The 24858-nt window shown below is 35.9% G+C and overlaps 3 protein-coding genes across 5 annotated transcripts in view; all 3 read right to left on the reverse strand.

Annotated features, from left to right (window-relative positions):
• LOC128608698 (uncharacterized) overlaps nucleotides 1–9418 on the reverse strand; it is a 10324-nt gene extending 906 nt beyond the window's left edge. The window contains exons 1-2 of the mRNA XM_053626633.1: nucleotides 9355–9418; nucleotides 1–627 (exon numbers count right to left, since the gene is read on the reverse strand). The exon at nucleotides 1–627 is cut by the window's left edge and continues 906 nt beyond it. Of these exons, the coding sequence (XP_053482608.1) occupies nucleotides 1–612 (612 nt within the window). The 5' untranslated portion in view covers nucleotides 613–627; nucleotides 9355–9418. The remainder of the gene's footprint in view (nucleotides 628–9354) is intronic.
• Nucleotides 9419–15477: 6059 nt separating this feature from the next.
• LOC128608701 (gamma-glutamylaminecyclotransferase C-like) lies at nucleotides 15478–19972 on the reverse strand. Of its 2 annotated transcripts, none has more exons than XM_053626639.1 (3): nucleotides 18675–19972; nucleotides 16284–16325; nucleotides 15478–16097 (listed from the first exon to the last, which is right to left on the reverse strand). In XM_053626639.1, exons 2-3 carry the CDS (start codon nucleotides 16308–16310, stop codon nucleotides 15594–15596), a joined length of 531 nt encoding a protein of 176 aa, XP_053482614.1. In that variant the 5' UTR covers nucleotides 16311–16325; nucleotides 18675–19972; the 3' UTR covers nucleotides 15478–15593. The 2 variants fall into 2 exon arrangements, with proteins under 2 accessions (XP_053482614.1, XP_053482613.1); XM_053626638.1 differs by lacking the exon at nucleotides 18675–19972 and adding an exon at nucleotides 16921–18066.
• A 114-nt stretch (nucleotides 19973–20086) lies between these two features.
• LOC128608700 (gamma-glutamylaminecyclotransferase C-like) lies at nucleotides 20087–24806 on the reverse strand. Of its 2 annotated transcripts, none has more exons than XM_053626637.1 (3): nucleotides 23333–24806; nucleotides 20893–20934; nucleotides 20087–20706 (listed from the first exon to the last, which is right to left on the reverse strand). In XM_053626637.1, exons 2-3 carry the CDS (start codon nucleotides 20917–20919, stop codon nucleotides 20203–20205), a joined length of 531 nt encoding a protein of 176 aa, XP_053482612.1. In that variant the 5' UTR covers nucleotides 20920–20934; nucleotides 23333–24806; the 3' UTR covers nucleotides 20087–20202. The 2 variants fall into 2 exon arrangements, with proteins under 2 accessions (XP_053482612.1, XP_053482611.1); XM_053626636.1 differs by lacking the exon at nucleotides 23333–24806 and adding an exon at nucleotides 21530–22664.
• Nucleotides 24807–24858: the final 52 nt, after the last annotated feature.

Consider the following 24858-nt stretch of genomic DNA (forward strand, 5'->3'; position numbering starts at 1 on the left):
CTGCACAAACTGAAGGACATTATTATACCCTCCAAACAAGCAAGAAATGCATAGTGTGAAGTCCACGTCAAAGTCTCTCCCATGCATCAGGAAATTGTGTATAGGCAAATACAGGTGACTCTGAATCTCTAGAATGTTCTCTGTTCTTGAAATGGTCACATGTGTGGCATTACATGTTGGCTCTATGTTACAAAATGCATCTGTGGTCACAAAAGGGAATCCGAAGTGATCAATGTGCTTATCCAGTTTGACAGGAGATATACTGAGACCATGCTGGTAACAACAAAATATACAGATAAACGGCTCTGAATGGGTTCTGTTCATTATAGTAATGATGTTTGCCTGTCCATTTGCCTCATCATTTATGAAAGCAGACACCATTAGGTACCTGGTCCCTCTAATAGGTGTTATTCTGTTGGCTGATATAGGTGCTGGACAAACTGAGCCAGAAAATGTGGAAGGCTTCTGTATTGCAGCTCTTGGTACTGGATCTGCTTTGAGACTGAAAAATTGATTGTCCTTCAAATAAATCATTGCTATGCAAAGATATGTAAACAGTATGAAGACTGTGCCAAGGCAAATAGTTCTTGAGTTCCGACTGAGGATAGCCATGTTACCAGCAAAACCCTGTAAAAGATTTGAAAATAATCACTATATATTTTGACTAGAAAGTATTTTAGAAATTTCACATATGAATAAACAATTTCTACTTTTCTGCTTTGTCTTTAAAATACTTACAATACTTAATACTTATTTGAAATACATTGTATATGCTAATTTTTCAATAATAAATTCCAGGGAATGTTCCCACAATTTTCATATGTAGTACACAACGACCCTGGAGAAAATACAGTTTGCACAACATTAATTTTATTAATCAGTCTCTTATAGGAGATGCAGTTCCGTCCTTCAATTTACATGCCCAGTCCAGCCATAAAACTCTATCCGAGCACTGATTGGCTCCCTCCATACCGTGCAACAGCCTATCAGCCGCAACCCTTTCTAATCCCGACCAACTCGCGCTACTAAATCTCGTATCCTGTTTATCATTTACAGCTGGTAAATCCACATAAATACGGTTGAAAACTGATCACAACTAACAAATGCTTGTAATGGCTTACAACGCTGGCAACTGCCGATAAAAGCTACGCGATAATGGCCGATAAAACATGTGTTATAAACCGGTAGGCGGACTGTTAAAGTTCCCAACGCACCGACATGAGGAGATCGGTAGCAACCTGGGTTTAAACCCACTAAAAAGGTTTTCGTTTTATTTATTTTGACTTTACTTCTCGCTTTAAAGGGTGCAATTTAATCGCACGAGATGCACACACAGGCAACTCCCTCTCTCAAGGCGCTCCCTTTTCCTCTTCGCCTGCTCACTGCAACACTGAACATTCATTAACTGAATTCTACACAGGTGTGCATTCCTCACCTTCTCCGACTCCGCCCACCATTCACAAACCGGCACTGGAGCACGCTCGTCCCTCCACGTAATCGCTGGTTAACGCTATGCCATTTATGAAGGGTCATATACGTTCAACCCATTAGGCGTCATAGATGACCGCCCCACGACACGTCATTAGTATCCACGATGGCTATTTCTTTATTATTATTTATTTTGTTGTTTTTATTATTGAAGTAAATTAAAGTGAATAAAGCTATTTTGATACATGTGCAGGATTTTTTCGGTTTTGATTTGGTTTATAGTCTTTTTTCCTATGCACCTATCTAACACCTGCAGGTGTGCGAGGTTAATTGTTGATTTAATTAATGAAGTAAAATTGGGGGAGGGGGGTGAAGATTAATCTCGCCTAGGGCACTAAATGGGCTAGGAACGGCACTGCATTTGTGGCTGGTAAATGGCGATCAATGGCTGATTAATGCACAGATTAATTACCAGAAAATATTATGTATTTGCACACAAGCTGTTTCATTGACTGGAAAAATATACTGTCCTTAAAATAAGTTATTGCCATGCAAAGATAATATAAACAACATGAAGACTGTGAAAAGACATATATTTCTTGAATTCCCAATGAGTGCTCGAGCTACAGCTTGAGACCCACGAGGCGGTCTCATACCTAGAGTTTCAGCCTGAGACTCACGAGGTTGTCTCATCTCCAGAGCTCCAGTATAAAGTCAAGTTCATGCTAGAGGTCAACAAGGTGACCTTTCAAGCCATGTTCACGTCTGAGGTCGAAGAGGCGACCTCCCAAACTATGTTCACGTCCGAGGTCGAAGAGACGACCTCCCAAGCCATGTTCACGTCCGAGGTCGAAGAGACGACCTCCCAAGCCATGTTCACGTCTGAGGTCGAAGAGACGACCTTTCAAGACACGTTCCTGTCTGAGATCGATGATGTGACCTTCCACGCCACATTCCAGTCTGAGACCAACATCACGACCAACCAAGTTATGTTCACACCAGAGTCTGTTAATACGACCAACCAAGTTTTCCTTATGCCTGAAATCGATGTCAAGACCAATCAGGTCCTGCTCACGTCTGAAGCCAACGTGATAGACGACCAAGTTCTGCTCGCGCCCGAGTCTGCTAACAAGGACGACCAAGTTCTGCTCACATCCGAGTCTGCTGACACGGACCACCAAGTTATGCTCACGCCAGGGTCTGTTGATACGACCAATTCTGTCACGACTTCCCCTTGAGTCAGCGCTGCAGAATTGCAGTGAGCTTGGAAAACCGAAGCGCATGTGCGTACACAAGTGCGCGAGCGCTCAGCGAACGCGCGCTTTTCGGTTTTCATTGACAGTGACTTTGTTTACTTTGGACAGTAAAGTTTGTAGATCGCCTGACCTTTTGCCTGTTATTAGATCATGCTTTGGATTACCGTTTTGGATTTGTCTGCCTCTCTCTCTCAATAAACGTCTTTTACTGCACTTGCATCCGCCCTCAACCTTCATTACATCCCGTGACATGACACATTGATACAACATTTAAATGTATTTGGATCACTGGCAGAATTTATGTTTATTTTTGTCGTTTTCCACAAATGATCATTTATAGAAAAAATCCATAATGCGGACATTATGGGTTCTTAAGACTTTTTTTGTTCCCCATGAGCAACAAGGCATGCATACCAACTCTCAGACATTTTGGCCTCACAGAGTAGAAATGCCATCATTTTTAACATGTCACCTTTGAGGCATGGCCTGTATTGCTCCCTATACTCTGTTTAGGCCCATGCTATCTGAGAAGTGTAAGTCTAGTCTCTAGTTTCAGTGTGTCACAGTAGAACAAAATTGACCAAAATTGACCAAGCTTCATGGTTCTGGAGAAGAAGAAGTTTCTGTTAGCATTAGCTATGGCCAAATCAGCCACAGAATGTCTGCCTAATAGATAGTCAGCCCACCCTTGCCAGAAAGCCATGGGTGCATGGCCCCAAGCTCGCACGTATAAAGGGCCTGAGGAGTCCATGAGAATTTTGAAGTGCTCGCAGACTGTGGAGGAAGGGAGACCTCCACTGGCAGAGTCCACTAGCATTTAGCCGAGCATGCATATTTCAGATATTCACAATAAATTTATTTTTCATCTTGCATTCACCCATTTCTCAGATTTGTTACTCAACATTGTCAAGAGTCTTCATATGAACTGGTGATTGAATCAGAGTATCCATTTTATGACTAGCTGATGTGTAAAGCATTATTTTAGCATTAGTATTCTGTCCTCTGCTCATGTATTTGAGTGAACATTTGCAGATAGCTAAACACATTTCAGCTTGTTGAGAGGCTTGAATGACCACTCAGGCAAAAAAGTTGACGCCCTTTACTTTGTTCCATAAGTGCAATCATGTAATTTCTCTTGACAATTTTCTGCTACATTTCTTGTGAAACTGAAAAGAAATACAAAAACACTTGTTTAACATACATTAGTCAGTGAATACAATTCAGTTTACAATGCAATCTTTTTTAATCTATATGCACTAAGCACATTGAGCCATTCAAAATAATCACAAACAGCAAAACTCAACAAATACAATCACAGAAGATTACAAACTAGAAAGATGAATAACAAACTCACAAGCAAAGCTTCTTCCAGGCTGTTGAACTAAAATGGTCACTGTGTACATAAACACTACAAATAAAGTTTATCTTTCAAAGTGTACTTTGGCTCGATCCAAGACAAACAGCACCATCTAGCAGATGATAAAGATATTGTGAAACATATTATAACAGATCTTATCAAAGATAACATGACAGTTGGCGATAAATTATTATACCTTTTAATGTCATTGCTTTTGGAGATATGAGGTTACCATCACACATGGTAACATACTATAGTGACACTGTTATGTAAATACCAGAAAAAGGACTAGTGTACAGATCCCATCAGCCACTGCACCTCACCTGATCATGTCACCTGACTAGCTGCACCTGATTCACGTTTGGGGTTAATGATCACTTGTACATAAGCCATGTTTTGTATCGCATCCATTGTCTTTTGTTTATCTTATTTTGCCATTGTTTCCCGTTGCTGTGTTAAGGTCATTGTTCTATGTTTCTTTCCTAGCCTTTGCGTTCTATAACTCCTGTTTTGTATTGTGTTTTGATTTTTATTAAAACTTTATCTGCACTTGCATCCATCTTTGCCTCAATCACTTAACAGGCACAGATCAAGTCCAAATTTTTATTTGATTCCTTATTGCTTAACAACACATGTGTGGGATACATGTCTTTCTATATGCACCACAGTTCATATTTTCATATGTACTGGAAAATCTATCATGGTGGATGTTATGGATCCCAATGGCTTTTTTGTTCCCCTTGAGAAATAAGGCATGTATAACAATTTTCAGACATTTCAGACTTCAGGGAAAATCATGTAGATTTTGGCTGTGGCCTGTAACACCACCTACGGGCTCATGTAGGCCATTTGTAGTGTGGGAGTTACATTGTGGCCAAATTTCAAAGCTTATTACAATTCAGGTCTTGACTTATTGGGCACTTTAGGGAGATAAGGGGAATAATAATAAGAGGAAGAATAACAATAAATTTCCTCCTGACGGAGGAATCCTAATCATTTTTATTATTAAAAAGCTGTAAAAATACTAACAATAACAATAGGTTTCCTCTTGATGGAGGAATCCTAATAATAAGAAGAAATGAATACAAACAATAATAATAGGTTTCCTCCTGACAGAGGAATCCTAATAAGCAAAAAGAAATAAAAGGCTAAGAAAATAAAATACAATAAATAAAGTAATGCAAATAAAATTATATAAAAAAAGTATGGAAAATTAACTGGTTCGAGGAAAGGCCCCAGTAAAAAAAATGCTTTGCTTTGAAATACTTTTTAAAAGTGCTAATTGAATGAACTGCACGTATGTTATCAAGGAGAGAATTCCACAGTTTAGACCCATGGTGAATAAAGGCCGACTCCCCGCCTTTCATCCATGTTTTGGGTACAACCAGCAGGTTGATGACCTAAGTGATCTAGCAGGAGTAAAAAATTTTTTATCATATTACAAAGGTATGTAGGAGCACCACCATGAAGACATTTGAAAATTAATAACAGAATTTTAAAATCAATTTTGTAAGACACAGGTAGCCAGTGAAGTGATTTAAGTGCCTGAGTGATATTCTTCAGTATAGTATGTGTCAACTTTCTTGCTGCTGCATTCTGAACTCTGTAAGTGTTTAATGGAGCTCTTTGGTAAGCCAACCAAAACACTGTCACAGTAGTCGAGTCTAGATGTAACAATTGCACGTATGAGCTTCTCACTATCTGTGGGGAGAGAATATCCCATACTTTAGAGATGTTACGAAGATGATAATATGCTGTTTTACAAACATTGCTAATATGTTTATTTTTAAACTGAGATCACTGTCAAACATGATCCCTAAATTCTTAAAGCGGTCATTAGCCTCGAGAGACAAGTAGTCTATAAATGGCAGAATTAACTTTCTCTGTGCATCATTTCCGATAATAAGTACCTCTGTCTTATCTTTATTTAGCTGCAGAAAGTTCTGAGACATCCACAAGTTTATGCTCTGTATGCATTTACAAGGGTGATAATCAACTTGTGTTATTGCAAGCAAGGGTTATGCAACGAAATATTAGGTGTTTTTTTTTACTTCTTTGATCACCTAAAAATTGTGTGGTCTGATACAAACGGTTCTATGTTTTATGTTGTTTAACATGTCTAGATGTCAATACCAGGAAATAAAAGCTGAAATCCTAAACTCTCGACTCATATCCATGTCTTTGGTGTATAGCACAAACAAATGAATTGGCCTTGCTGTTCCAATTGTTTTGGAGGGGAGTACACAACAACCATGGGGAAAAAATACAGTGTGCACAACATTCAATTTATTCATCAGTCTCTTACAGGAGATACAGTCCCATCCTTCCATTTACATAAATTCTAACTAGAATATGTCTAATGCAGTACATTAATAATGATTTGTGCTATTTTCTTGTCAAAATGTTTTCAGAGGCAGGACTTGCATTATAGCTAGCATGTTGGGAATAAATAATTTTAGAAAATTTAAGTTTGTTTACACAAGGGTTGTGAAATACTGAACAGTCTCTTACTTTGCTTGTATAATCCCATTAGTTGTTGTTTGAAAAGCTTGACTGTACATTCAAAACAACATTTTAGGTTTATTCAACACTTTTCATGCATTATATACTGACTGGTAGATCTGATACCATGCCATGTTATCCTAATACTTAACAAGAAACTTCCAAAAGGCTTATATAAAAATATGTTAATATAACTAAACCAGAGATGGCACAATTCCGCTGTTTCTTGTCCAATACTGATACTGAAATGTTGAGTATCAGCTGATACAGACACCCATCCGATATTGTTTTCTTTAAAACTACTAAGCTTTAAAATAGTGCTTTAACTGAAGAGCTGAAACAGTTAAACTCTTCCACACAAATATATTTATAAAGTATAAATAGAATAAAATCAACCCTAACAAAAGAAAAAAAAACAGTTAAGTCTCATTATATGGGAACATATCCAGTTTAAAAAATAAATATATTAAAATCTTTGCCATTTATTACAAGAACAAATATCTGATATACAGTATTCCCCAAAATCCAATCCAATCATTTTTTTCTTGTATCAATCTGATATCACTACTTTGTGCCTGATTGGCGCCATCTCTAAACTAAACAGATTTTGGTGACACATCTGAATTTGCTAGTCATTGTACAGGCTGTCTGAAAAGTTTGGAACTCTTGTGGAGGACTAGAAATTGAACTGAATATAACAATTCTGTCATACCATTGAGTTATGAGTAAGCAAACAATATACAGTGCCCTCCACTAATATTGGCACCTTTGGTATATATGAGCAAAGAAGGCTGTGAAAATTTGTCTTTATTTTTTAACTTTTTGATCTTTTGTTTAAAAAAAAATCACTAAAATACTCTGCTCTCATGGATATCAAACAATTGCATACACAACACAGGTTTATATATATATATAAAAATATGTATTTGCTAAATATGTGTGCCACAATTATTGGCACCCTTATGAATTAATTTGAGGAAAATATATTTGAAGTATATTCCCACAGAGATATATAATATAAAAATTGTACACCTGGGTGACTAGAAACAGGAAATTATTCAACCCTGACTTCGTATTTCACAGGGGTATAAATATGAGGTGACACATAGGTCAAATTCCCTTAGTCATTCATAACAATGGGTAATACCAAAGAATATAGCTGTGATGTGCGGCAAAATGTTGTTGAGCTTCACAAAATGGGAAGTGGCTATAAGAAAATAGCACAAGCATTAAAAATGCCCATTTCCACCATCAGGGCAATAATTAAGAAGTTCCAGTCAACTGGAAATGTTATGAATCAACCTGAAATTGGACGTGTGTCTATACTGTCTCAGTGCACTGTGAAGAGGATGGTTCAAGTGGCCAAAAAATCTCCAAGGATCACAGCTTGAGAATTGCAGTAGTTAGTTGTGTCTTTAGTTGTTGGTCAGAAAGTCTCCAAAACTACAAGCCACAAGTTGTTTAGAAGGGTTTCTAGAAAAAAGCCTCTACTCTCATCTAAAAACAAACTCAAGCATCTTCAGTTTGCCAGACACTACTGGAACTTCAAATGGGATCGGGTTCTATGGTCAGATGAAACCAAAATGGAGCTTTTTGGCAATAAACACCAGAGGTGGTTTTGGTGCACACAGAGAGGTAACCATATGGAAAAGTACCTCATGCCCACGGTTAAATATGGTGGTGGCTCTTTAGTGTTTTGGGGCTGTTTTTCTGCCAGAGGTCCTGGACATTTTGTTAGGATACATGGCATAATGGAGTCTATCAAATATCAACAGATATTAAATGAAAACCTGACTGCCTCTGCCAGAAAGCTTAAAATTGGCCATGGTTGGATCTTCCAGCAGGACAATGTTCCAAAACATACATTAAAATCAACACAAAAATGGTTTACTGACCACAAAATCAAGGTCCTGCAATGACCATCCCAGTCCCCTGACTTGAACCCCATAGAAAACCTGTGGGGTGAACTGAAGAGGAGAGTCCACCAGCGTGGACCTCGAAATTTGAAGGATCTGGAGAGATTCTGTATGGAGGAATGGGTTCAGATCCCTTGCCATGTATTCTCCAATCTCTTCAGGCATTATAGGAGAATACTCAGTGCTGTTATTTTGGCAAAGGGAGGTAGCACAAAGTATTGACTAAAAGGGTGCCAATAATTGTTGCAAACCTATTCAACAAATATTTTTTTTTGGATAAACCTGTGTTTTGTTTGCAACTGTTTGATATCCATGAGAGCAGAGTATTTTTGTGATTTTTTTTTTTATACCAAAATATCAAAATGGTAAACAATAAAGACAATTTTTCACAGTCTTCTTCACCCATATTTACCAAGGGTGCCAATATTAGTAGAGGGCACTGTAGAAAACATTGACTCTTTTAAACTTTTCTTAAGAGGCCCAAGTTAAGGTGTGGTAACACCCATTGAAACATCCTGACATCTGAAAATAACAAGCATGCCAAAGGAAACACCACTCTCCTTCATGGTGTGCTTTACCTTCACGTAATTCACTATGTGCTTATGGGACACTTTGTTGATTGTTACCTCTTTTATTAAATTTTTTTGGCTTTGTATAGTAGCTTTTTGGATAGGTAACTATCGTAAAGTAACTGCATCTTGCTTAAAATAGCCTATTAAGTACAGGATGGTCGCCTTCATGAAATGTTACACACACACACACACACACACATACACTCAGACATGGAACACGTAGAATAAACTACAATGAATAACGAAACAAATGGCTAACATTCATTTACAGTTTAAGAATCATACTAAAAATATACTATTGACAAAGAAATACATACACTTACCACTGATAAAGAAGAAAAGTACAAAGACAGCTAAGGTCCTCTCTCAATAAGGGTCAGATCAAAATGCCATAATAAGCAGAAGTAGTTTTTTTTTTTTAAAAAAAAAGGAACTAGAAAACGGGCGACCTTAAGAGTAGAGGGAAAAAACCACTGGGTTAAAAGCAACCCAAATTGGGTTGCCCAGAAGAGGGTACTGAATTAACAAAAACATTGGCATTATGTTATTAATTTGACAACAATGAAAATAATGAATTAAATATTTTATTAAATAGCCTATGAATTCACTTCACCACCAATTTTATGCAAGACATACTGCAAAAGAATGCAGTTCTCTCATTGTTTTTTGCTAAAGTGATCATTAGAAGGAAAGTCAGCTTTCAAAGAGACCAGTTTCAGATTAGAAATGCACAGCACCAAGGAAATATTAACCACACCAACTAAACACTGATTTTTTTTTTTAATCAAGAAGTGAAACCCACAGGCACAGATGTTGGACAGCAGATCTTCTCAGGGAGGAAGTTCAAGGATGTTCCCACAAACTGTAAAAGCGGCAGTAGAAACCAACATCATGATGAGCAAGAAAGTTAGCACAATGTAGCATATTATGCAATGTGGCAAGGATCAGTGGTTGAGGATGAAGTCATATAGAAAAAAACTTGTTTTAGTCAACACATTCCCCAAATTGCAAAAGACTGAAGCATAAATTTAGCCTTTAAACAGCATTAGTTACAGGTATACTTTTACTAATAGCACCTTAAGCTAGTGGAGAAAATCAAGCTCATAATCATGATGCAAAAATATGAGGGGTCAAATTAAAATAGAAAGATAAAATATAAAGTGTGAGAAGAGAAACAATGAGAGGAATTTGCACAAAATAACCTCTATTTCAATCAGGCTAACTATTTAATTGAAGTGAAATGAGTATGAGACAGATTTTGTTGCAGCTGAGTAACTAGCCTGTAGCAAAAGCCAATAATAATTAATTTTGGATGAAGAAAAAAAAAAGGAAAATAAAATAGCATTTTATAATAATATAATAAAACCTCTGTAGTAGACTCTGATTTAATGTGATTTTCTGTGGGTAGATTTTTTAAAAAAATATTTTATTCTATATTTTGTTTTTTAAATTAAAATTCATGATTTTTTTTTTTCTTTTGGGGGTATAAATTTACAGAGTGTGCATCATTTTATTAATTAGATAAATTAATAAGCAAAAAATATAGTTATCTTTTGTGGCCTCTAAATCTACATTAATATTCTATGACCTCAATTTAGAATACTGTGCACATATTAAAATAAACATATTAAACATGTTTCATTAAATATATATATAATGTGGCATTTCCAGAGCTCTAAAGTGTTTATATGAAGACTGATATGATCATAATTGTAAACATGATTTTGAAAATGCAGACTGAAGAAGGAAATAGTGTGACTTTCTGTCCTGTCAAATGTAATACAATGTAGTATCAAAAACAAGGGACAATTAAAAATAATAATAATAATAAAGAATAATATGATTATATATGAATGAAATGAAGCAAACATAGAAATAAATCTAATAGGGCACTATTATATCGCTGCTGCATGAACAGTGTGAGTTGTAATTATTCCATTAATGACTACATATTTAACAATATGGCTGCCACACTCATGATTCATCTGTTATAAAATAGCACATGGTCCTACACATCCTTTTAGTTTGCAGGGTTTTTTTTTTAACATGCGCTGACAGTTACTCAGTGTACACAGAGTTTAGTGAAGTTTATTTTGAGTTTCATTTAATGACACCATGACTATTAACTTGGGGTCATTAAATTGTTATGTGTGTGCAGGATTTAGGCTATTTTTATTCACACTTTTAATTCACTATTTTGATTAAATCAAATAAACAAAATAATGCCAGAGTGGATAATTAGATGCCCTCTCCTTTAAAGAAAACATGTAGACAGCTTGAGGTTTAACCTAAATGACTTAGCACTCATTTGCTACACTTATAGCTTACTACAAGTGTTATAAATTCTATCTGTGCGTGGAATTTTGGTATTTATATCCTCACCGTGCATGCATAACTCTGAATGTGGCCGAAAGTGACTGAATGATGAGGTTTTACTAGCAGTAAATACCACCGTCATAAAGGAACTTAGGGTTAAAGTTTCCATTGTGCCAAGTTTTTGTTCTGAATGATCACCTTCATGGACTGTTGCAAGGCCAAGCTATTGATTAACAAAACTGGGTGATATGACCATGGGTAGAAATCCTGAGTTTAACTACAAATTAACCTATTATCAGGTGAGTGTAAAAAACAACAGTGAAGTAATGTTGCAGAAGAGACTACTCTCCTTAAAAGAAAAAAGCTATCCTTTGGACTGAAAAACAATCCATTTGCTGGGTTGAAATTAACAACCCAATTTGATGGGTTAGTTTAGCCCAAAATGTGTTCAGTCCTAAATTTACCCAGCCACTGGGCTAAAATTACCCAATTTTTAAACCAGTGCTTTAGAGTGTATGGAACGAGCAGCTTGCACATCTGGAAAGACACCATCAATACTGAAAGGTATATACAGGTTTTAGAGCAACATATGCTTCAATCTAGATTCCATCCCATCGTTATTTCTGAGAGACTCTGCCTCTCTAAGATACTCTTTTTATACCCAATCATGTTACTGACCAGTTGCCAATTAACCTAATTAGTTGCATAACGTTCCTCCAGCTGTTTCAGCCATCAAATTCAAAATGATCTTATTTTTTTCGTAAATGGTACATTTACTACGTTTAAACATTTGATATGTTTTCTATGATCTATTGTGAATAACATATGGGTTTATTAGGTTTGCAAATCATTCGCTTTCTGTTTTTATTAACATTTTACACAGCAGCCCAACTTTTTTTTGGAATTGGGGTTGTATGTATTTATGTCATAAAATGTTTTAGTAAGCTATAGGCAAGAGTTAGGAATATATTTGAACATAAGTAGCCAATTAAAATCCTTTATTTAATAACTGTCAAGGCTACTTTCTGGAATGCGGATACTGACCATGTAGTGGTTATTTCATATACATTGTACCTTTTCATAAATATTTGTTAGTATTTGCCAGCCTTTTTATATGTAATATACTGTATATATTACAACTATAAACAACTACAGCACAATCAATTTTCTCAAATGTATTTTTCTACATAGAAACATGAGAGTCAACTCATTTTGTACTTAAAAAAGTAATTTTAAAAGTGTAGGTTAATCCCAGGGAAAAGTGTACATATACACTGATGTTTTTTAAGTGGTGAAGTATTTAAAATAAACCTGTTCTTCTTCTGGCTCATTACAGTGCTAGGAGTTACTTGTTATACACAGTATATCAGTAAGGCCCACTGTCTCTTCTGCTGACCATACTAACGCTTTCCCTGCAATAACAGAACTTAAAACATAAAGTAACATAAGTTGAATCTATTACATTACTTGGCATTCAACCAAGTCTGATCCATGGAGGCCCCACCTCACAACTTACAGGACCTGATGCTAACGTATTGGTGCCAGATACAACAGCACACCTTCAAAGATCTTGTGGAGTCCATGCCTCGACTGGGTCAGAGCTGTTTTTGGTGGCACAAGAAGGACCTACACAATATTAGGCAGGTGGTTTTAAGGTTATGGCTGATTGCTATGTCTGATGGTATCACACATTAATAATGCTCATTTCAATGGGTGAAAATAATAATTTATTGAAAAAAGGCACCAAAATTCAGTGTGAAATTATTACATTGTCTTTTTTTTTTAATGAAACAACATTATACAGTGGGGGAAATAAGTATTGAATGCATCAACATTTTTTTCAGTAAATATATTTCCAATGAGGTTATTCACATGAAAATTTCACTAGACATCAGTATTAACTCAAGAAATCTGCAAATATAAAATAATTCACAACATTAAAGTCCATAAATAAAGTTATGTGTAATAAAGTGGAATGAAACGGGAAAAAAGTATTGAACACGCTGAGAAAAAGCAATTCTCCAAGGCAAGGTAAGGCAAGGAACCAAGTGAAATCTGTAAGTAGTTAGAAAGCAATTATACCTACTATCTGTGGAAAATTTATATCAGCTGGGTTAGTAAATTGATGGTCTATAAAAAGGCTTTTCGTTACCAAGGTGTCGCACAAGGAACATCTCATGATGGGTAAAAACCAAGAACTCTCCCAAGACCTTCGTAACCTTATTGTTGCAAAACATATTGATGGAATCGGACACAGAAGTATTTCAAAACTTCTGGATCTTCCAGTAAGCACCACTGGGGCAATTATCCGCCAGTGGAAGCAACATCACTCCATCACCAACCAACCATGAACAGGAGCTCCTTGCAAGGTTTCTGACCAGGGAGTCAGAAGAATAGTCAGAAGTGTAGCCCAAGAGCCAAAGACCACTCAGAAAGAGCTCCAGACACACTTGACAGTAGCAGGTACCATTGGCACAGAGAAAGAAATACACAGTGGAATGCATTGCTATGCATGCTCAACCCGCAAGACTCCATTACTAAAGAAAAGGCATGTTGAAGCTCATTTAAAGTTTGCTACAACTCATGTGGACAAGCCTATGAAATACTGGGAGAGTGTAGTCTAGTCAGACGAGAGCAAAATTTAACTTTTTTGGCTGTCATACTACACACCATGTTTGGAGACGAAATGGCACTGCACATCGACCTTAAAACACTATACCAACAGTGAAGTTTGGAGGTGGAAGCATCATGGTGTGGGGCTGTTTTTCATTGCATGGAACTGGCAGACTTCATATAATTGAAGGAACGATGAATGTAGCCCTTTACCAGGAGATTCTTCAGAAGATTCTGCTGCCATCCACCAGGATGATGAAGATGAGACGTGGGTGGACCTTACAGCAGGACAATGATCCAAAGCATACAGCAAAGGAAACTCTTAATTAGTTTCAGAGAAAAAGAATAAAGGTGTTAGAATGGCCCAGTCAATCACCTGACTTGAAACTAATTGAACAAGATTGAAAGACAATATGTTTAGAGGAATGGGCCAAAATCACACCTGAATACTGCGGCCCATTTAATTTCTTCATACAGGAAGCGTCTTGAAGCTGTCATTACAAACAAAGGCTTCTCCACTAAGTATTTAAATAAATCTCAGTTAGTGTATTCAATACTTTTTTCCTGTGTCATTCCACTTTATTATACAACATTTTTTTGGACTTTATTGTTGTAAATTCTTTATATGTGTGGATTTCTTGAGTTAATACCAAAGTCTAGTGAAAATTTCATGTGAATAACCTGATTGGAAATATATCTGAAAAAAAATGTTGACTCGTTCAATACTTATTTCACCCACTGTACCTGCATTCATACACTATGTAGTCGATTACTCTCCTAGAAAAACATGTTTCAAGAAGGGATCTTAGTTTCCTAAAAGTATTGCTCTTGAAAACCTTTCTCACAGGAAAACACTCTGTTGTATGTTTTCTAAAGTGTACACCATAATTCAGAAAAATGAGATGGAAAAACAGACCTGAAGGTAAAATGTAAATTCCTGTATTTACTTAATTACTTGAGTAAGAATGAACATCAATCATCATTAAAACTACTCTTATAAATACAATTTATTAAAGAAAAAAGCCATTGCTGTTCAACATGTTTTGCACTAAAATTAGAATGTGATGGATCTTTTTTAAAAATGAAGTGCGGATAGAGATTTGACCCTACTTTGAAGTATTAATTATTTTTCACATACATTCTCACTCCCTGCTCATTCGCACAACCTTTGGCATAATAGCACTCATTTTTTTCCAATACAATATCTAATGTTGAAAGTGTTTTTAGCCATCCAAATTTGAATGTTTTTGCTCCAAAGTCCTGATGTCACCAGCACAGGCTCAACAATACAATCGAACAATGCAAGTGTGTCACCTGTGTATATTATTAAATTTAAGTTGGTCTTAATGGTAAGACAGTATACAATACTTTTTAAAGAGATTCTCCACAATTATAACTTTGCCTATAAAATGTGTAGGAGGATGGTTTGGGCCCAAAGAAAACTTGACACAAGGGTCTCTAGAAATTAGAACGCAGCTAACAGAATAAACTGACTGACTTTCACTGACATAATAAACTGCCATTCAAAATCTTTATTTCTGTAAATGCTTATTTTCCAGTGCAAAAAGGAATGATGTATGGCTGTGTGTATCTCTGCAGAGGAACCTGTCAAAGATAGCCAGCAAATTACATATCAGTCAGAGTCTCTGTCTTCTCGAGTCACATACTGCAGACCGTGATCCCCATATGCATGATAGCTCTCGAAAGTAGGATACTGGAGCCACTCAGGTTTGTAAGTGGTTGTACTGTACACAAAGGCATCAGTGGTACTGCCCACTTGAGGTGTTCCCTCTCCTTCTCCAACCCACTCCTCAACTTCAAGCAGGACCTGTGTTCGCTGATACATTTGTGGACAGCTTTCAAACCAATCAAGGAACTTCAGCATTGGATCATCCACACTGTAGATTTCCCCCTGGACACGTTGTCCCTCTCCAGGAACGTTGAGGAGGAAGGGGATATTGTGCTTGTCTGCTATCACCAGGGGGTATTTTTCAACAGTGCGAGCACAGCCAAGTAACTTGGCATTGCCTTTGGTAGAGTCCAGCATCCTATAGTGGTTGGGTTGGCCCTTTTTAAGAGTGCCATATACAAATATATGTGTCATCTGAGTAGCTGGTAGAAGAAAGCTAAAAATCCCCTTTTAGGAGAAAAAAAACAATACTATGAATAAAAATCTTTAAATTGTCTAGTGTTGTTCATACCAAAAACAACTATCAAAACTCTTTTCACATTATAACTGATAGGAGTGAGTGTGAAAATTTGTATTCTTGCAATTAACCTTAATGATACTGGTATATCATTTGACAAAGAAGACTCCGCTTACCAGAGTTGTAGGAAATAACCTTCTCATCCAAGAAGAAAAGTCCTGTAAAATAAAAGTGATTATAAACAGATGTTCAAAGTTTTATTTGCAAAATAAGTGATTATATGACCTAGACTTTCTGTTGGTCTATTAACAAAGACTCATTAAAGGCATTCTTAAACCAGCATCCATTTACTTCCTTAAAATATTCTACAGTTTTAAAACTAAGGGTTTATTTCAACTACTCAGGCATTAAAATCAGTTGGATCAGCTTTCCCTTTCGAGTCAACGCAGCTGAGCTGTTTATATGGAATCAGTGTTATGGACTTAAATGAACCTTTAACTTGACTGCTAGCTACATTTTTAAATTAGGTTGCCCATACAAGTTTATATTATAATGGGGACAAGTTGAAAAAGAACTGTACAAGTGGTCAGCTTGTGACAAGTGATCAGTGTAATCAACCACTGAGAAAAGTTCAAAAGCCTCTAATTATGTTTTTAAATAAATATTACACTATAGATGGGATTCTGTGTAATCTTTATTGGGTATATTGCAATAACAGCAATATGTACATCAACTGAAATTTACTGCCTTTTTATTTAAATAGACTATAAAATATGCACTTATACAAATCATGCTTTACTTTATACTACTCACCCCGGGGTTCATTTCAACTGGATCTTGGGAGCGATTGAGACGAACTAAAACAACCACTTGAATTCAGTGTTGCCAAATCTACTGACTTTGTTGGTAAATGTGTCATACATTAGCACACTCCTGCACTCTGTACAGTTCTCCAGCTCATATCACAACTGCTGGTTATATGATTTGAGACAGCGGATTCATTTGACTGACCACCAATGTGTAAAGACTAACTTGAGTTGTGCTTGCACAAGTTGATGTTCCCAATGACTGATCACCATGTCTGTCCTGCCTGCCTTCTTTGTTCTTTCTTTGAAAATCTCTTCATAACTACATTTACAAGCAATTAAATGAGAGCTATTCCATCCAAAACTATTTTCCTTCATGTCTGCTTTCCAGCTACTCACTCCCACTGTTTCTTTCTGTCTGCATTTTTGATAGAAATGATAGTATTTTGTAAATGTAAATAGTTGGTTTGACTCTACTTTATAACTACATAAATAGTTTGTGGTGCCATGAAATTATTAAATTATTTTCTGATAAAACTCTATTCTATTCTACCGTGATGATTCAAAGTATAGGCAAATTAGTCTGTATCATTTGGTAACTTCTAGCACTTTGTGAGCATGCCTTATTGATTTATCATCTGAAAAGTGTTAGCAACATTAGTCAAATGTTGTGCTGTATTGCTGTAATTAAACTACACTTTAGTGACAGAAAAGAATTGTGTAGTCTTACAGTTTCAAAATAATCTCAGTGCAAATGAAAAAAGAGAATCTAAAGTTTTGTCTTCAACATGGAAAATATCACTTGAGCAATTGTGTTAATCTTCCATTTATTACAGACAATTACACACTGAACAGAGTAACACTTCAGATTGCTTTAGACCTCACTGTTACACTGTGTTGCTTTCCTCTAATGAAGGTTAATTTTGAGAATGGATCCAATTGTGATATTTTGGGCCTTTTTTTTTTTTGCAAGTAATCTATACTCTGATCATGTACAAGTCCCAATCACTACTTCAACACTGTCCCGGTCCAGTTGAAGCACACTATTTCTTTTGTAGATTTTACACTCACATCAATTAGGCCTATTTATAAAACTAAAATAATTCTGCACATTTAATAACATTATAAGCTAAATCAACATATAGAAATACCTTTCTGCCTGCATATATTATTTAAAATTCATAATATATATATATATATATATATGTATATGTGTGTGTGTGTGTGTGTGTGTGTGTGTGTGTGTGTGATACGCTTCATTTCGCTTCGTCAGTAGTTTTAGAAACTAAACAATATTTCTTCGTTATCTTTTGGGGGGGGGGGGGGGGTTCCAACTTTTTTTGTCATTTTAAATTTAACGTGTATGAAGAAATTCGGGTTTCAAATTCGGGTCTCTCCAAATGAGTTAAACCCATTCCTTCCGCACCACAGAACATCAGGACTACATGACGTAATCGAATACGGCGCATGCGCACGCGAGTTTAAGCTTGATGCGTCGACATTTCAGAGCCTGAATTATTTTTCGTAACACCGGCTAGACTTCCTTGCTCTGTGATACCCATCATCCTTTCGTTTTTGTAAATCGGCTACTGTAATTTGAATCCATAGAAATGCTGCCTGAGTAAACAGAGCTATCCTGTATATTACCTGTATGGGTATTATGTATTACATGTGTTTGTTTGAAGATGAAACTATGAAAGGCTTCCGGTTTACTTATCATCGCATTTTACAAATAGGAGAGGGAAAAGACCGAAATCTTACCTGAATATAAAGTTAAAGAAATCCTACTTTTCCGAAAGTACTTGGGAAAATTTGTAAGAATGCCAAATGCCTCAATAATTCTTATACTAGTGCACTACATAGGTAATAACGTGCCTGAGTCTGCCCTCTATGTAGTGCTCTAGATATTCAATATGACGTGGACGTGGGCGGACCTTACAGCAGGACAATGATCCAAAGCATACAGCAAAGGAAACTCTTAATTAGTTTCAGAGAAAAAGAATAAAGGTGTTAGAATGGCCCAGTCAATCACCTGACTTGAAACTAATTGAACAAGATTGAAAGACAATATGTTTAGAGGAATGGGCCAAAATCACACCTGAATACTGCGGCCCATTTAATTTCTTCATACAGGAAGCGTCTTGAAGCTGTCATTACAAACAAAGGCTTCTCCACTAAGTATTTAAATAAATCTCAGTTAGTGTATTCAATACTTTTTTCCTGTGTCATTCCACTTTATTATACAACATTTTTTTGGACTTTATTGTTGTAAATTCTTTATATGTGTGGATTTCTTGAGTTAATACCAAAGTCTAATGAAAATTTCATGTGAATAACCTGATTGGAAATATATCTGAAAAAAAATGTTGACTCGTTCAATACTTATTTCACCCACTGTACCTGCATTCATACACTATGTAGTCGATTACTCTCCTAGAAAAACATGTTTCAAGAAGGGATCTTAGTTTCCTAAAAGTATTGCTCTTGAAAACCTTTCTCACAGGAAAACACTCTGTTGTATGTTTTCTAAAGTGTACACCATAATTCAGAAAAATGAGATGGAAAAACAGACCTGAAGGTAAAATGTAAATTCCTGTATTTACTTAATTACTTGAGTAAGAATGAACATCAATCATCATTAAAACTACTCTTATAAATACAATTTATTAAAGAAAAAAGCCATTGCTGTTCAACATGTTTTGCACTAAAATTAGAATGTGATGGATCTTTTTTAAAAATGAAGTGCGGATAGAGATTTGACCCTACTTTGAAGTATTAATTATTTTTCACATACATTCTCACTCCCTGCTCATTCGCACAACCTTTGGCATAATAGCACTCATTTTTTTCCAATACAATATCTAATGTTGAAAGTGTTTTTAGCCATCCAAATTTGAATGTTTTTGCTCCAAAGTCCTGATGTCACCAGCACAGGCTCAACAATACAATCGAACAATGCAAGTGTGTCACCTGTGTATATTATTAAATTTAAGTTGGTCTTAATGGTAAGACAGTATACAATACTTTTTAAAGAGATTCTCCACAATTATAACTTTGCCTATAAAATGTGTAGGAGGATGGTTTGGGCCCAAAGAAAACTTGACACAAGGGTCTCTAGAAATTAGAACGCAGCTAACAGAATAAACTGACTGACTTTCACTGACATAATAAACTGCCATTCAAAATCTTTATTTCTGTAAATGCTTATTTTCCAGTGCAAAAAGGAATGATGTATGGCTGTGTGTATCTCTGCAGAGGAACCTGTCAAAGATAGCCAGCAAATTACATATCAGTCAGAGTCTCTGTCTTCTCGAGTCACATACTGCAGACCGTGATCCCCATATGCATGATAGCTCTCGAAAGTAGGATACTGGAGCCACTCAGGTTTGTAAGTGGTTGTACTGTACACAAAGGCATCAGTGGTACTGCCCACTTGAGGTGTTCCCTCTCCTTCTCCAACCCACTCCTCAACTTCAAGCAGGACCTGTGTTCGCTGATACATTTGTGGACAGCTTTCAAACCAATCAAGGAACTTCAGCATTGGATCATCCACACTGTAGATTTCCCCCTGGACACGTTGTCCCTCTCCAGGAACGTTGAGGAGGAAGGGGATATTGTGCTTGTCTGCTATCACCAGGGGGTATTTTTCAACAGTGCGAGCACAGCCAAGTAACTTGGCATTGCCTTTGGTAGAGTCCAGCATCCTATAGTGGTTGGGTTGGCCCTTTTTAAGAGTGCCATATACAAATATATGTGTCATCTGAGTAGCTGGTAGAAGAAAGCTAAAAATCCCCTTTTAGGAGAAAAAAAACAATACTATGAATAAAAATCTTTAAATTGTCTAGTGTTGTTCATACCAAAAACAACTATCAAAACTCTTTTCACATTATAACTGATAGGAGTGAGTGTGAAAATTTGTATTCTTGCAATTAACCTTAATGATACTGGTATATCATTTGACAAAGAAGACTCCGCTTACCAGAGTTGTAGGAAATAACCTTCTCATCCAAGAAGAAAAGTCCTGTAAAATAAAAGTGATTATAAACAGATGTTCAAAGTTTTATTTGCAAAATAAGTGATTATATGACCTAGACTTTCTGTTGGTCTATTAACAAAGACTCATTAAAGGCATTCTTAAACCAGCATCCATTTACTTCCTTAAAATATTCTACAGTTTTAAAACTAAGGGTTTATTTCAACTACTCAGGCATTAAAATCAGTTGGATCAGCTTTCCCTTTCGAGTCAACGCAGCTGAGCTGTTTATATGGAATCAGTGTTATGGACTTAAATGAACCTTTAACTTGACTGCTAGCTACATTTTTAAATTAGGTTGCCCATACAAGTTTATATTATAATGGGGACAAGTTGAAAAAGAACTGTACAAGTGGTCAGCTTGTGACAAGTGATCAGTGTAATCAACCACTGAGAAAAGTTCAAAAGCCTCTAATTATGTTTTTAAATAAATATTACACTATAGATGGGATTCTGTGTAATCTTTATTGGGTATATTGCAATAACAGCAATATGTACATCAACTGAAATTTACTGCCTTTTTATTTAAATAGACTATAAAATATGCACTTATACAAATCATGCTTTACTTTATACTACTCACCCCGGGGTTCATTTCAACTGGATCTTGGGAGCGATTGAGACGAACTAAAACAACCACTTGAATTCAGTGTTGCCAAATCTACTGACTTTGTTGGTAAATGTGTCATACATTAGCACACTCCTGCACTCTGTACAGTTCTCCAGCTCATATCACAACTGCTGGTTATATGATTTGAGACAGCGGATTCATTTGACTGACCACCAATGTGTAAAGACTAACTTGAGTTGTGCTTGCACAAGTTGATGTTCCCAATGACTGATCACCATGTCTGTCCTGCCTGCCTTCTTTGTTCTTTCTTTGAAAATCTCTTCATAACTACATTTACAAGCAATTAAATGAGAGCTATTCCATCCAAAACTATTTTCCTTCATGTCTGCTTTCCAGCTACTCACTCCCACTGTTTCTTTCTGTCTGCATTTTTGATAGAAATGATAGTATTTTGTAAATGTAAATAGTTGGTTTGACTCTACTTTATAACTACATAAATAGTTTGTGGTGCCATGAAATTATTAAATTATTTTCTGATAAAACTCTATTCTATTCTACCGTGATGATTCAAAGTATAGGCAAATTAGTCTGTATCATTTGGTAACTTCTAGCACTTTGTGAGCATGCCTTATTGATTTATCATCTGAAAAGTGTTAGCAACATTAGTCAAATGTTGTGCTGTATTGCTGTAATTAAACTACACTTTAGTGACAGAAAAGAATTGTGTAGTCTTACAGTTTCAAAATAATCTCAGTGCAAATGAAAAAAGAGAATCTAAAGTTTTGTCTTCAACATGGAAAATATCACTTGAGCAATTGTGTTAATCTTCCATTTATTACAGACAATTACACACTGAACAGAGTAACACTTCAGATTGCTTTAGACCTCACTGTTACACTGTGTTGCTTTCCTCTAATGAAGGTTAATTTTGAGAATGGATCCAATTGTGATATTTTGGGCCTTTTTTTTTTTTGCAAGTAATCTATACTCTGATCATGTACAAGTCCCAATCACTACTTCAACACTGTCCCGGTCCAGTTGAAGCACACTATTTCTTTTGTAGATTTTACACTCACATCAATTAGGCCTATTTATAAAACTAAAATAATTCTGCACATTTAATAACATTATAAGCTAAATCAACATATAGAAATACCTTTCTGCCTGCATATATTATTTAAAATTCATTATATATATATATATATATATATATATATATATATATATATATATATATATATATAATGTATATGTGTGTGTGTGTGTGTGTGTGTGTGTGTGTGTGTGTGTGTGTGTGTGTGTGTGATACGCTTCATTTCGCTTCGTCAGTAGTTTTAGAAACTAAACAATATTTCTTCGTTATCTTTTGGGGGGGGGGGGGGTTCCAACTTTTTTTGTCATTTTAAATTTAACGTGTATGAAGAAATTCGGGTTTCAAATTCGGGTCTCTCCAAATGAGTTAAACCCATTCCTTCCGCACCACAGAACATCAGGACTACATGACGTAATCGAATACGGCGCATGCGCACGCGAGTTTAAGCTTGATGCGTCGACATTTCAGAGCCTGAATTATTTTTCGTAACACCGGCTAGACTTCCTTGCTCTGTGATACCCATCATCCTTTCGTTTTTGTAAATCGGCTACTGTAATTTGAATCCATAGAAATGCTGCCTGAGTAAACAGAGCTATCCTGTATATTACCTGTATGGGTATTATGTATTACATGTGTTTGTTTGAAGATGAAACTATGAAAGGCTTCCGGTTTACTTATCATCGCATTTTACAAATAGGAGAGGGAAAAGACCGAAATCTTACCTGAATATAAAGTTAAAGAAATCCTACTTTTCCGAAAGTACTTGGGAAAATTTGTAAGAATGCCAAATGCCTCAATAATTCTTATACTAGTGCACTACATAGGTAATAACGTGCCTGAGTCTGCCCTCTATGTAGTGCTCTAGATATTCAATATGACGTGGACGTGGGCGGACCTTACAGCAGGACAATGATCCAAAGCATACAGCAAAGGAAACTCTTAATTAGTTTCAGAGAAAAAGAATAAAGGTGTTAGAATGGCCCAGTCAATCACCTGACTTGAAACTAATTGAACAAGATTGAAAGACAATATGTTTAGAGGAATGGGCCAAAATCACACCTGAATACTGCGGCCCATTTAATTTCTTCATACAGGAAGCGTCTTGAAGCTGTCATTACAAACAAAGGCTTCTCCACTAAGTATTTAAATAAATCTCAGTTAGTGTATTCAATACTTTTTTCCTGTGTCATTCCACTTTATTATACAACATTTTTTTGGACTTTATTGTTGTAAATTCTTTATATGTGTGGATTTCTTGAGTTAATACCAAAGTCTAGTGAAAATTTCATGTGAATAACCTGATTGGAAATATATCTGAAAAAAAATGTTGACTCGTTCAATACTTATTTCACCCACTGTACCTGCATTCATACACTATGTAGTCGATTACTCTCCTAGAAAAACATGTTTCAAGAAGGGATCTTAGTTTCCTAAAAGTATTGCTCTTGAAAACCTTTCTCACAGGAAAACACTCTGTTGTATGTTTTCTAAAGTGTACACCATAATTCAGAAAAATGAGATGGAAAAACAGACCTGAAGGTAAAATGTAAATTCCTGTATTTACTTAATTACTTGAGTAAGAATGAACATCAATCATCATTAAAACTACTCTTATAAATACAATTTATTAAAGAAAAAAGCCATTGCTGTTCAACATGTTTTGCACTAAAATTAGAATGTGATGGATCTTTTTTAAAAATGAAGTGCGGATAGAGATTTGACTCTACTTTGAAGTATTAATTATTTTTCACATACATTCTCACTCCCTGCTCATTCGCACAACCTTTGGCATAATAGCACTCATTTTTTTCCAATACAATATCTAATGTTGAAAGTGTTTTTAGCCATCCAAATTTGAATGTTTTTGCTCCAAAGTTCTGATGTCACCAGCACAGGCTCAACAATACAATCGAACAATGCAAGTGTGTCACCTGTGTATATTATTAAATTTAAGTTGGTCTTAATGGTAAGACAGTATACAATACTTTTTAAAGAGATTCTCCACAATTATAACTTTGCCTATAAAATGTGTAGGAGGATGGTTTGGGCCCAGAGAAAACTTGACACAAGGGTCTCTAGAAATTAGAACGCAGCTAACAGAATAAACTGACTGACTTTCACTGACATAATAAACTGCCATTCAAAATCTTTATTTCTGTAAATGCTTATTTTCCAGTGCAAAAAGGAATGATGTATGGCTGTGTGTATCTCTGCAGAGGAACTTGTCAAAGATAGCCAGCAAATTACA

Source organism: Ictalurus furcatus, chromosome 6 (assembly GCF_023375685.1).
Source record: "Ictalurus furcatus strain D&B chromosome 6, Billie_1.0, whole genome shotgun sequence".
In the NCBI taxonomy this organism is placed as follows: domain Eukaryota; kingdom Metazoa; phylum Chordata; class Actinopteri; order Siluriformes; family Ictaluridae; genus Ictalurus; species Ictalurus furcatus.

Coding starts and splice junctions, on each gene's coding strand:
- LOC128608701 (XM_053626638.1), bottom strand. Junction 16,098..16,283: donor GGTTATTTCCTACAACTCTG/GTAAGCGGAGTC, acceptor TTCTCCTAAAAG/GGGATTTTTAGCTTTCTTCT.
- LOC128608700 (XM_053626636.1), bottom strand. Junction 20,707..20,892: donor GGTTATTTCCTACAACTCTG/GTAAGCGGAGTC, acceptor TTCTCCTAAAAG/GGGATTTTTAGCTTTCTTCT.